The following is a 13,848-nucleotide window of genomic DNA, read 5'->3' on the forward strand; positions in this document are numbered from 1 at the left end:
AAAACCTAAAACTGAACACAAAGGAAACAGCATTACATATTATTATTAAGCAAATACACCACAGATGCACCTAGCAAAACAAAAATTTTATAGATTCCATTTACTACGACTGGTAAAACAAGAAAACATACATGGACAAACAGACATACCACTAAAAAAACAAAATTAATGACACACAACAAGCTAACTCTCTCTACTTACAAGTCAGCACTCCACCAATACCCCCACACTTTGGTGTAAAATTTTTAACATTCTTTTCCCAAAGTAACTCAATTGATAGCAACTTAAAACTTGCATTTTTAACAATTTAGAACTTACTTTTGCAGGTGGAGCAGCAGGTTTAGGGACTAAGCCTTTATAAACACTTGGACCAGTCCCGTTCTTAACTGGTTGTGACTGAAGATTTCCTACCACTGGGAATCCAGACAGCTGTAAGTCTTTTGTATTACCTTTCTTAATAACCAGCATCCTTGGAGCTCTAGATTTAGGATTCGGAGGATATTCTGCACAAATAAAGCACGAGCAAGAGTTACAAATAGTTTAAATTTTAGCATAAAATTAAACCACCAAAAGAATAGTATATTCCAAACCTTGATTATATTTAAAAAATAACAGGTGCTTCCTGGGAAAAATAATTGAGCTAAGTATGAACTATATTATCTGCTTAAGAAATGAAGCTAAAACATAACAGAACAGATCACAGCAAGAATTGAGCAACGTCAAGTAATACAGATGAACACAGCTAGACAGTGGCCTAGAATATTAACTATGACCAAATCAAGATTAACTTACATTTTAACATATTTTTCATTAATTTTTTTAAAAATTGCAAATTTCGTCCTAATTGCTCTTAAGACTTGGAATATAAAGTACATTATATTTTCCTCTTCTCCATTTTGAAAACAGAATTCTTCTAATTACTTTTCCTTCTTTTTATTTCACTTATAAAGTTATTACCAATAAGCAAGTACAGTCCCTCTATTTCTAAATTCCTACTTAAGTTATAACTAATGAAAAAGAGAATTCTACTTTCACAATACCAATTCATTCAAATATTTACTGACCATCTAACCACACTGAAGGCATTATGTGAATTGCAAGGCAAGCAACTCAATCCAGGCCTCTGAAGACAGTACTAGAAATTATAGTTGCTAACTTAAAGCTTTTCTCAAGACTACTGCAGTTGCTAAAATATGAAAAACTATTCCTAGAGTTTAATCATGTAAGTGTAATCAAACAGGTGTTACACACGAGCATGTTCACAATTATTGTGATAAAGTACACCCTGCCCTTCCCTTAGAAAAATTCTGAAAGCATCAGTTTCAGAGTTGGAGATTTAGAATAAAATAATCAATTCAAAGAGAGAAATCCCAGAAAGTCTAAATTAAAATTAGCTCTGCATATAAATAAGATATGGTCCTTTGAGTTGTGTAGATATTTGTGATGGTGCCCTGCCTCCAACAAACTAAACCAAATTTCCTACTGGATCATCTCAAAAACTAAACAAGGACTCCTAGAGACATGGAGGGACTCACAGTTCATCTGAGGCTTCAAACTCTTCAAAATATAAAGTTAGTATGATGCTTCATTTATTATAAGGCTGAAGGATAAAACAACAAGGACCCAGGGCAAACTGAGAAAAGATTCATCCTTCCAAAAGTTAAACACATGTTAATCTACTACGGCAAACATTCTAACTTCCTGGCTGCCTAAAAAGGCCCAAGATGTGAAGACTAAAGAAGACTGAAGATCTTCAGGCACACAGGGACACAAAAATTTTATCACCAATACATAGCTTAAATTTTATCACCAATACATAGCTTTTCTGAAGAACTTACACAATGAAGTCAACAAAATGAAAATTAAGACTAAAGATCTCAAACAAGAGGTCAATGAAGAACACCAGAAATAGTACTAAACAATTTTAGTTTTGCAACTATTACTTTTGCTAAACAGATGATAACAGCATGAATAAAACAGTAAAAAAAGATTTTTGAAATTAGCAATTCTTCAAATTAAAATATAAAAGAAAATCTTAATGGTCTGGTATTCTAAATTAAATGAAATTCAGTCTGAGGAATGATTGATGCTAGGAAATGCAAAAGGTAATAAGAGTTTGCAGGGTCTCATCTCAGAGGAATGCAAGTGTTGAAGCAGGGACAAGTTCTATCAGTATACCACAACTAAATATGTTCAAACATGACTGATGAAGACGTCCAGTTCAATATGGCCAACTAAACATAAATAAGAGAAAAATTTATCTTCTTTCCCTTCTAGATCCTTATGTTAAAATTACTATAATGAGGGAGAAAAACAAATACAACAGTAAAGAACAGAAGGATCATCAGCAAGGAGTGATCTCAACCCACATTTCTAGACAGAGAAATAAAGGAAAAATCCTCAGTTTAGACGGAGCACAAAGAACTTAACTGAGGAGGTGGCTAATCTGCCTTGTAGAATCTTGGATTGTAGACTGGGACTTGGAAATGACATATATGGCAGAGGGCAGAAATGAAATTTTCAGACAAAAATCTATCACCAAGAATAAATCCTTACTAAAGTAAATCCTGAACAATGTATTTTAGGCAAAAGGAAAATGATCCTACATGGAAAGCTGAAGGTACAAGAAGGAAAAATATTTTTTGTACATAAGCAATCACTCATCAAAACTAGAAGGCAGAAGAGAAGGAAAGTAGATAAGCAGCAGGTAAGTTTAAGCCTCAATATAGTTCCTGACTACAAAGTTCACCTTTTCTAAAATTGGACTCCTGGGCACCTAGTAATATTCGGGCTGTTAACTCAAACAGGCTTTCAGTGCAAAGAATGATAGAATACCCTATAAAGAAGAAAAGTAAAGCCTAAGAAATCAGCCATAGAAGAGCAGGTAGCCAAGTAAAAGATGATAAAAGTAACTAAAGGAAGATGACAGGGATTGGGAGAGAAGAGGAGCAAACAGTGTCAATGTACTTATTAAGTATCCATATTCAAATATTATAGTGCAGAGATTAAGAACACGTGCTTTTGCACCAGATTTACAAAATTTTAATACTTTCTCCAACCTTACTAACTAGTTAATCTCTCATTTATAAAATGGAAAGTAGTTCTTGTCTCAGAGTTACTGTGAAATGTTTTAAAATATACACTAGAAAATGTTCAGAAAAGTCATACACTATCTCCACTATAACTGGCTTCCAATCATACTTCAAATTAAAGGTGTCCTTATTTGAGAATTTTTAAGGTTGATCCACAAGAGCATAGAAGATGATAAAAATTGTAACAGAAATAAAAACTAAACTATGTCACGTATAACTATGCTGAATATACTACATAAACCTCCCATTTAAGAACAACTGTTTTTTTTTGTTTTATAATTTTTTAAATTTATTTTTCCCCCAAAGCCCCAGTAGATAGTTGTATGTCATAGTTGCACATCCTTCTAGTTGCTGTATGTGGGACACGGCCTCAGCATGGCCAGAGAAGCAGTGCGTCGGTGCGCGCCCGGGATCTGAACCCAGGCCACCAGCAGCAGAGTGCTCGCACTTAACCGCTAAGCTACGGGGCCGGCCCCTAAGAACAAGTGTTCTTAATGGTAATTATAAGTAATGAAAAGGTGGCAGCACTAAATAGCCAAAACTTCATTTGCATCACTTATATCCATTCTATATTACTTATAAACTGGTTCATCTATTCATAAATTATCTCAACAAATTCTCCTGACACAAATCTTCCAAGTCAAGTGCTGAAGCTGTTGGATTCAAACAGTACCCAATGTCTCCTCCTACACTTTCTCCATTTACTTTCTCAATTGGTAAACTATATGAAAAAAGACTCAAACTGCTTACTCTTTTAAAGAGAAAATTTACATACTGAGGAAAGACTTGAACACTTAAGAATTCGAAAGTAAGTGACCTCAGTGATTTCCTTCTTTAAATTACATGTGCTTTATTACGTCAAGCTCATATAAGCAGGTATTCTCATTCAAATTTAAGTTCAAAATACCTAATGGCAAATATAAGTTTTGGATTTTTATATCATTATTTCCCCCTATCCTCACAACAAATGGAATCCGACAATAATTGACTTTAAATATCCCTTTATTATCTTGATATTCATGCTTTCCCAATATCTATGAATATAATAATTAGTTTTATTTCTTAAATACTAAGTCAATGGTGGAGGAGGAATGGCTCAATTCTTTGGAAGATCAGAATTAAAATACTGCCACGTATAATACAAAGTAAACTGGCCACATGCATAATTCAGAGCTGACATCTCAATTCCTCATCCTCTTTTCTTTCACTACTCTCCACATAGCTGCCTTCTATATACATATATTTTCTGAGTCAATCAATTTTTACTTTATTCTTTGATCTATCACTTAGAAATTCCTTTTTTTTTTTGCCTTTTAATAAATCTACTAGAATCTCCCTCACTTACTGGATTTTAACAACATAATTGGCTAACATTCACTAAACACCTGTAACATGCTCAAGGATTTCATATGGTAGACAATTTAATATTAACAATCCTTTTCTCATTAGGAGTGTTATCATCCTCATCTCACAGACAAGAAAATTCACTCAGAGAGATTAAGTAATCTGTCCAAAGTTTAAACAACCAATAAATAAAAGACCTATTGTTAGGGCCCAGCTCTGATTCCAAAGCCAATGCACTTAACCACTATATTATACTACCGGAGAAAACGAAAATTAAAGTATTGTTAGGCCAAATACTTCAAAATGTTTACCATCCCCAACTAAAAATACTAATAATAAGGCTATACTAAATGGTCAGAATAAAAGTCTGTAAGCATGCACTACCAAGTACCATCAGGGTCCACCCTTTCCTTCACCATCACATTGATGCCGTTACTAATATGGTTTTCTCATTATTTTGACACAAAAAAAGAGGCAATTTTAATGTGTGAACAAAAGCATATAGCCAAGTGATGGGTAAACAGTATCTGAATTAAGTTCTCACACTAATGAGGAGGAAACTTAGTCACATAAGACATGTCCAAATCTGTTTTGTTTTACAGTAGCACGAGAATTTTAATCAAGTGAACTTTACTAACTTAAAATTTACGTCAATAGCAGAAGTACAGTATTCTTCCTTTAGCAAGGTCACCTACATTACTCATATGAAAAAGAACAGGCTTAAAGAAATATACTTTTAAAATAAAAACAACTTACATTAAGAACAAGTAATACTTCTAACTCTGACCAAATAAAATTTGTGTCAAGTTGTCTAATCAAACCCTATTAATTTTCCCTTGTCAATCCTGAACTTGTGCTGCATTACCTTTTTCTTCTTGTTATAATTCTAACAACTGTTTTCACGTAAGACATTGAAAAGTAGAGTCATTTCAATACATAAATAATCTACCAACAGAATGCTTTTACAAAGAAATTCGATAAAGATCATTCCCCTCTCTTAATTCCATTTACAAAGTTCCTTAAGGGGGAAAAAAAAAAAAACCTCACTGGTTTCCATCATAATCTAACTCATTTAATGCAATCATGTCACTCAATCTGTATGCTTATGGTTAATATCACTGGAATTCTCTAGAAAACAACCAATCTTTAACAACTAGTCATCAATTTGCTTTGATTTAGAAGGCTAAACAAACAAAATTCTTAAAAGTGAACTCTGATGCTCTTAAGTAGTACAACAAATATGAGCAAAAATCAGAAAACTTCATCAAGTTATCAAGGAATAGACACAAATATAAATGCTGAGTTGAAACAAGACTACGCTTAAACTTGAAATTTTTCATTATTTAGTATCTTAGGCACTAAATGTTAGGCTCTGTTGCTGACATACTGCATCAACACAAAAATACCAAGAGAACTTCTGAAAACACACAAATCAACTGCCTCTAATGTCTCAAATTACATACAAACATAAACACAAATCATTTTTCTCTTTCTCACTCCCTAAATAAATCAATCACACAACTAAATTATTTTAAAATTCTCATAGGCACACTGAAGTACCCTGAATTTTTGTTTTAAATTATTAAGGACACAGAGATAGATTATTTTAATAAGCATTAATCTTATGCACCAACCAACAGTGATCCTGGTTAAGATCAAAACACTACAGAAATCAAAGATATAAGCAGCAAGAAGGTGTTTCCAATAAAGCTAATTAAGTTCTAAATAGAATCAAACTTATATAACTGTATTTTAAATAGCTTAATTACTTTCCCTCATGGTATTTTTTTTAAATTGGGATATTATGTTTAGACTCTTTCCAATTTTTAATCTAGAAAAGGATAGTTTCCGGGACAAACTGGTTTGTTTGTTTCTTTAATACCCATTACATTTCCATTATTAAATTTTGACTTACCTGGAAGGAAGTAGCACTAGAAAAGTTCTATTGAAGTCTTTCCTAAAATTCTCTCATGTCTTCCTCAGGAACATAGCTATTTTAAATGTTGCAATGGGGAAAACAATACTTGGGAACCCAGAGGGGAAAGTGAGAGAGGAATAGTGAAGTGTAAATACAATGAAAGTTTCATTGTATTCCTATGGGAAGTACTGGGAATTTAACAATAAACCAAGCCACAGTTAACCATTTTCTTTTTTCTAATGCAGACACACTTCTTAGGTTATCTAAGACACAGTAAAGAGCACATCTTCCTTTTAAACACCTTTTCAACTAGTGCTCAAAATCCTTAGACCAACCCTGAAACAGCAGAACCAAAATCTTTGTATTAATACATTTTATTCTCAATATTTTCAAAGATGTATTTGCCTTTAAATCATTTCTAAAATTATTAAATTAACCAAGGAGCAGTACCAATAGTATCTAAAGGTAGTTTTATATGACAAATTGCTCACTAACATTCTTGATTTTTTATTTACTTTCATTCTAATCAAATCCAAATTACTCCTACTTTCTTAGAGATTCTATTTAACACCTTCTAGGTGGTTCTATATTCTTATGCAATCAGCTGTTCCCAGAAAAACTGAATAATAAGGAAACATACCTAAGAGAGGAGCTTGGGAGATTTTTTTGGTTGGGTATGTGTGTGTCTGGGCGTGTAGGCCTGGGGAGAGTGGTAGAAATACTAATTTGCAATACAGAAAAAACAATGCCATTCACATGGTTCTAATAAAAGTGTCTGACCACCCCCACCCCCACCCTCAAAAAGCCCTTAAATAAATTGGGAGATCAGAAGAAAACAAAATAATTCCCTAGAGTATCACCCCATAAATACAATAAAGAACAGCACAGGAAGTGGCAAAGTTTAAAATAATGCCTTTGTTGTTAGGACTAGTATGCTGTCATAAGCCACAATCCTTTTGTTTTGGTAAGTTGTTGATTTTCAATAGAAAAATACAAATGAACATCTGTACAAGTTCCAAAGTGGATACATCACCTTTGAATTTGGTATCAAATAATTAAATTTATTTTTCAGATCTCAAATGTTCATATTTAAAATTTTTTCATTATTTTAAACTTCACTTGAATCTTTAAAAAGCTGTCTAATTTGTACTATATGAGTGCAGTTTAATTTTCTCTAAGATGCTATCAAATTAAAACTCGCAGCAGTTTTAAAAAAAGGGAGTTATTACCAGAAAAATTGTCATTAAGCTTTGAAAATCAAAAAGGCAAATAATTTCAAAGGCTAGTTCCATAGGCAAATTTACATAATTATTTTTAATATTCTCTATGTATAACCATTTCGCAGGTAAAGATTAATTTTATGTCACACTATGATTAGAAGTACTTATCTTTCCAGTTAAGTTTTCAACTTCGAAAAACTAAAAATCAAACTAAGTTTTTTGTTTCTTTAGATTATCAGGCTGCTCTTGAAAAATCAGACTCAATAACTTACGACCATTAAAAAAAAAACCTCGTATGAGCATACTTAATGGTACTAACATGTGCAAACCAACTATTTCAAATCAAACTCTTCTTGTATTCCTAATATCTTGTTTTTAAAAGGTAAGGGCTACCTTTTTTTGTAGCTCAGCAAATCAAAAACAGGTATTTAAAAGAGAAAGTTTAACTCTAGCCTATTATTTATTTTAAAAAACACAAAAAAGTAAAACCTACAAAATAACATTTTATACCCCTCAAAGATAGATCAAAAATTACTTACCCCATACACCTGCAGCTAAAGATTTATTCTGATTTGGTTCTCTCTCATATTCAGGATTTAAAGACGGCTGAAAGAAAATTGAAATTAAAAGAATAAAACGTTTAAACTGCTCACATTTTAAAAATAAATCCTTTTAAAAGTGATCTCAAACCAAACTAAAAAACCTGATATGACATCACCAACTCTTAACTATTAAAGACTAATTATTCATAAACCTTACTTTCAGCTTATTCTGCTAACCATTAAAATGGTTACTATCTATACTCACTCCTAGCCAGGGGAAAACAAGGCAAGTGTCTTCAAATATTCTCCTCATTCCCAACTACCTAAGGAAAAAGGGTGAATAAAAAAAAAAAAGAAAGAAAAAAACAGAGAAAACCCAAGAGAATGTAGTCTTTGCATCAATCTGAGAAATCATCCTTTCTTAGCATAAGGTCAAGAGCAGGGAAGAGGAAAAATCAGACTGTTTCCCAACTCTTCTGTTAAGTTTTCATTGCTGGATGCTTTAGTTAACACACTCGTTCCTCAAAGCAAAGTGCAAACTTTTATTTCAACAAGTGCTGCTCAGGATATTAAAAAGAAAACTGAGTTCAGCATTAAATGCGTACTCTAAAGCTAATCTTAGTAGATATATTTACTCTCTAGGAGCCCAAACTTCCAGCAATTATATCAGATATTTTCCACATTACCCAGCAACACAGCCTGCCTTAAAGAAGGCCCTTAACACGTGTTGAATAAAATGAATGTTAAATATTTTAGTTACCCAAAATAGTGCATTATTAACACTCTACTGACATTACTACAAAGTCCCAAAAGAGTATGCATGCATACCAGTAGGATTCCTCAATACAAACTAAATAAGAGTGAGAAGACTCTGGTGGGGTTTATACATGCTTCTTAAAAAATAAAGTATTAGAAATTACACTATAGGTCTATATTCCAGGTCTAGAATTGTAATAGTTGAAGCCCACCATCTTAGAAGTGGAGATGGGGTATAATAACAACAACAGCAACAACTAGGTTTTATTGAGTGCTTGCTATGGGTTAGGCATTATTTAAGTGATTCACGTGTATCGCTCATTTAATCCTCACAACATTGTGAGAGCATACTATTATCACTCCTGGTTTGTTTATATAATAAAAATTCCATTTTATGGTAACAAGCAAGTGGAAAAAATGGACCACGAAAATGGGAAGGCGTAGCGATTTCCAAGGTTACTTGATCACAAGACCAAAGAAGGTTTTTTCCCTCACCACTCCCCTGCCCTAAATCCAATCTATCAAATTCTCTCACATCCACCCTCCACCCATTCTACCACCAAACCATATCCAAAATCATTTATCTTCACTTACCACAGCTACCCAGTTAAAGCCATCGCCTTCTCCTGAACTACTGACACTGCTTCCTAGCTGGTCTCCCTGCTCTCACTGTAATCCATTTAAGATACAAAAACTGGCACAGTCTACTAACAAACTAAAATCAGATAACATGACTTCCCTCCAGAGAAGCTTCCTGCTGCATCTGGAAGTAAAATAGAATTCTCTACCTTTATCTGCAAAAGCCTTGCTCAATTGAAACCCTTTCCTACCTCTCTAACCTGGTAATACTACTCTTTACCCATAGTGGCCTTATTTTTATCCCTTCAACACTACAAGCTCGCTCCGACCTCAGGGCCTTTGCACTAGCTCTTTCCCTCTTCCTACCAGTCTTAAAAGCTCTCTCCTTATTATTATGTAGGTCCCAGATTAAATGTCACTTTCCTAGAGAAATCTCTCTTGACTTCCCAAACCGAAGTAGCCACCCAGTAACTTCCCGTCTAAATTCTGTGCAAAATACTACTTTTTCTTTTTATGTTCTGAATGTCCCCCACAGAATAGAAATTCAATGAGAGTAGGGACTTTCCCTATCTTGTTCACCTATGTATTCTGAGGGCCAATAACAGCTAGACTCATAGAGCCACTCAAATATACGTTAAATGAAGAATGAACAATGTATACAAAAAAATAAATTACTAGGAATGAATCACAAGAATCCTTAATATAGTACAACTTAATATAGTACAACTATATTAAGATTGTACACTAGATCAATTTTTATGTAACTTAAGCATAATGTTTTAGATAAGCCACATAGTGAGATCTAGGAAAAGGAAAACATTAAGAAAATTTTGTTTCTTATTGGTTCATATTTGTTTTCAGTAGTGGAGTTAACATTCCTAATTGTATCTGACCTAAGCTAATAATTAGTTTGCCTTCCCTGACCACAATGAAACTTTTGAATAGAGAAAGTAGCTGAAAGACAAGGAGAGCTAACCTGGGTCATATATAAACAAATCAACTGTTACTTAAAACAGACCATCTAGGTAAAATACACTGGTAAACATTCTTTCCAAAAGCTTGACAGCTTTTTAGAGATAACATTATGATGCACTTTGAATAAAACGGCATAAATTTATCAAAAGTTTTTAAAGACCACACAGTGAGACACAAGAATAAGGAGGAGGGAAGAAGGGAGGGAACTGGAGGAGGGGAGAATTATGAACAAAAACCTTATAAAATGTAAGGATTAAAAATAATTGGGCCCGTCAAGAGTGACCTCTGTAGAAAATAAGCTATACTGATTAAAATCTCAAGAGAAAGCCTTGATGCTAAAATGGTACTTGCAGAAACCTCATTTGTATCAAAATTACAAGAAACTTACAAAATCCTCAGCCTCAAACTGTTTGCGTTCTCTCTTTTCTTCTTTCCTCCCCATTTCATTGTCAGGTATGTTGTTTTCATGTAGTCCTTGGCTTTTTCCAGAATGGAAAATACTGCTACGAGAACGGGAATTTCCACCATGATATCCCCCTCGATGATTTACGTTTTCAGTACCATTTCTTCCATGTGTACGCCATCCATTTTTTTCTTTCCTTCCAAAGTTACCTTTATTTGATAACGGTAAAGTATTATAAATTCAAAGAAGATGGTTATACTTAAAGATTCAATCACAAAACATTCTTAAAAGAACATTAAGAAGCTTATCCTTAAAATTACCCTCTCTCATTCCTTAGCAAATTTTACCTCCATTAGGACGTCCAATACCAGAATCAAAGCCATCTGAAGAGTTGTGTCGTCGACGATTCACATCATAACGATTTTCTGTCCATGAAAAGTTTTCAGAATGTTTCTCAAAATTCAATGACGACTGAAACAAATTATAAGAATATAGGTAAACTTTCATATAAAACCTAAATATAACTTTAAAAACTAATAATACTCTGGGGCTTAGTTTATTTCCAGAAATTTTAAATGGTTAAGAAGAACATTTTGCACTTATTTTCAATGTTTGGTAACTGGTAACTTATAAGATGGATTCTATTGTTGGTCTATTTTCTTCTACTTAATGGAAACAAGAGCACCATTCTGAAAGAGCTCAACAACTACATCTCCTTACCCAAAAACTTTAAGGTAAAATGCCACCATAAGGGAAAAAAGGCAAAATATAGTGCGTACTTCTCTTACAACAAAATGTAATATTCTGTATCATATGCTACTTGATTTAAATAGCTCAAGGTTTTCAATATCAGAAATTATGGCAAATGAAGCTACAGTTCTATTTTAAGTTCTCTAGATTTATTTCCAAATTCCTTTCCCCCAAAGCAAATGTTTAAAAACTTTATCAAAGAACGTGTAAAAACTATTTAAAAAATTAGAAATGTATAAAAAACATAGAAGTCATAACTATTTATACAAGTTGCTGGTTTTCCCCAGTATTAATCCATTAATCTGACAAAATCACAATCAAAACTCCCAACTTTTAACATCTTGACAATTTCTCTGGGTTGTACTTATGTTACAGTTCCCTCCAGGACAAAGAGTGGAGTTCCTCAGCTGCAATGCAAACCCACTGCATACACCCATATCATCCAGCTGGTTCCTTCCACACTGGCGCTGTGGAACTTATTAGTGCTGGTTCCCCTACTGGCCCTCACCTCATCCTCATGCTGCTGCTCTGCTGTGAAAGATAAAGTCCTTGTCATCTCATGTCTTCTGCCAGCATTCATGAAACCAGTTAACAGGCTAGCTTGCTAAGCTGCAACTAGGATAAAAACCCAGACCCTTCACAGACCCTAACAGTTTTGGTGATAAATAAAATTTTCTGAAAAAAGACAAGGGTCTCCTGGGCCAGATTAGGGCACATGAGAAGACTCTCCAGGATCCGGCAGTAACTGCTCTTGTCCAAGTGATGGGTGGAAGAGTAAGGGTCCCTCACTGTTTAGTGGCCAACTGGCAAGAGATAGGATGGAAACAAGGTGTACAAATGGTGCTCTGGTTGTTGTAACTTTCTCTAAGTAGAAGGAAGAGATGTTTTATCATGACGATGAGGTCGCAGCTGAAAGGCAATATATGGCTGTGGCTGCTGAATCAAGGGGTCTCCAAAGCTGAAATAAATACTGTCAGTAATGAGGATATCAAGTTTGGAAGAACTGAAAACATTAGAAGTAAATTTGTTAAGGCTGAACTACTGCTGCCTACTGGAAACAAAGTAAATGAAGAGCCTAGCTTCCTGGAGTGGAAGTGTTCTGTGCCCTTTGTACTCCCTGATCCCTTCCCTCCCCACTACATTGACCTCAGCTACTTTAACAAGAAAGTCGAGTATGCCGGAACTTAAGGAAGGAGACAAACTTTTATAGCTCTGTTGGACACAGGCACCCAAGTCACCATCCTACTCACTCCCACAGCAAGAAGACAGTACTAAGCATAGGGGTGGCTGAAAGCACTGGCATTGAGGAGTGTGGAGCAAAGCCACGGTGCATGGGAGTAGGAAAGACACCAGCCTGGGTGTTTGCTGGAGCCAGGAGGTACACAGGAGAGGAGGAAACCCCAAACCTGGGTTGAGGAGCTAGAAGAGAAACAAATAGCCTCCAAGCCACCCACAGAATCCCCAAAGGGGTAGTCTTCTCCTGCACCCTGCACTTTCCCACACTGCCAGCTGAAGAAATCACGTAATCTCCCGAAAGCTTAGATTGTAGCCCTGATACACATGTACTAAACTCCTTAATCTGTGTCCCCATAGTGAGAAATGGTACCCTAGTATCCCAATTTAACTAATGGAGTTTAGAGAAAATTCAGCAGCAGGAAAAGGAAATTCAAGTGATCTTGCAGGTGAAGCCTTTAGACCAATTCAATATACTGGTGTTGTATTTTACAGTTGGTACTAATGTTATACACTTGTACTGAAAATGCTCAAGATTCTCCCATTCAGGGAATGCCACAGGTTGACAGGTGATTCCTATTCCCTTTCAAGCGGTCTGGCAAAAAGAGTATAGGCTCCTAGAAGGAAAGAAAAGAAAACCAAACCAGAGACAGAGATACAGTTGAAGACTTCACAGCTACTGGAGTATTCAGAGGCTATTTCCCAGTACAGTAGTGCCATCTGCCTGACATACACACCAAATACATTCCTTTTTTTTTTTTTAAAGTGAATGTGGCTCTCACTCTACTGCTGAGCTCTTATTGAAAGCAAACAATCAAACTAAGGACTAACGGAAAAAAAGCACCCACCAGGGCACTTGATCAAATGGAAATGGTGTGTTCAAAGATGCAGCTGGCCTGGCCCTAGGGACAGTTCAGTTTTGCTTGAAGAAGTGGCAACTACCCTTTAAGATAAACCTTATTCCCTTCCCTGTCACCTGTAACAAGCCGCTGGTTCAATAAGGCTCTCAAATCACAGAAGTTCCCCTAAACACCTG

At 34.8% G+C, this 13,848-nt stretch overlaps 1 protein-coding gene across 4 annotated transcripts in view; it reads right to left on the reverse strand.

Annotated features, from left to right (window-relative positions):
* The window catches only part of GPBP1 (GC-rich promoter binding protein 1), an 80,870-nt gene that overhangs the window by 17,053 nt on the left and 49,969 nt on the right, over positions 1-13,848 (reverse strand). For 3 of the 4 annotated variants that reach the window (XM_058564053.1, XM_058564052.1, XM_058564054.1), the window contains exons 4-8: positions 11,177-11,300; positions 10,815-11,038; positions 8,114-8,180; positions 6,995-7,054; positions 319-503 (exon numbers count right to left, since the gene is read on the reverse strand). In XM_058564053.1, the coding sequence (XP_058420036.1) occupies positions 319-503; positions 6,995-7,054; positions 8,114-8,180; positions 10,815-11,038; positions 11,177-11,300 (660 nt within the window). The remainder of the gene's footprint in view (positions 1-318; positions 504-6,994; positions 7,055-8,113; positions 8,181-10,814; positions 11,039-11,176; positions 11,301-13,848) is intronic. The other variant, XM_058564055.1, reaches the window with a different exon arrangement.

This window comes from Diceros bicornis, chromosome 20, assembly GCF_020826845.1.
Source record: "Diceros bicornis minor isolate mBicDic1 chromosome 20, mDicBic1.mat.cur, whole genome shotgun sequence".
Taxonomy (NCBI): domain Eukaryota; kingdom Metazoa; phylum Chordata; class Mammalia; order Perissodactyla; family Rhinocerotidae; genus Diceros; species Diceros bicornis.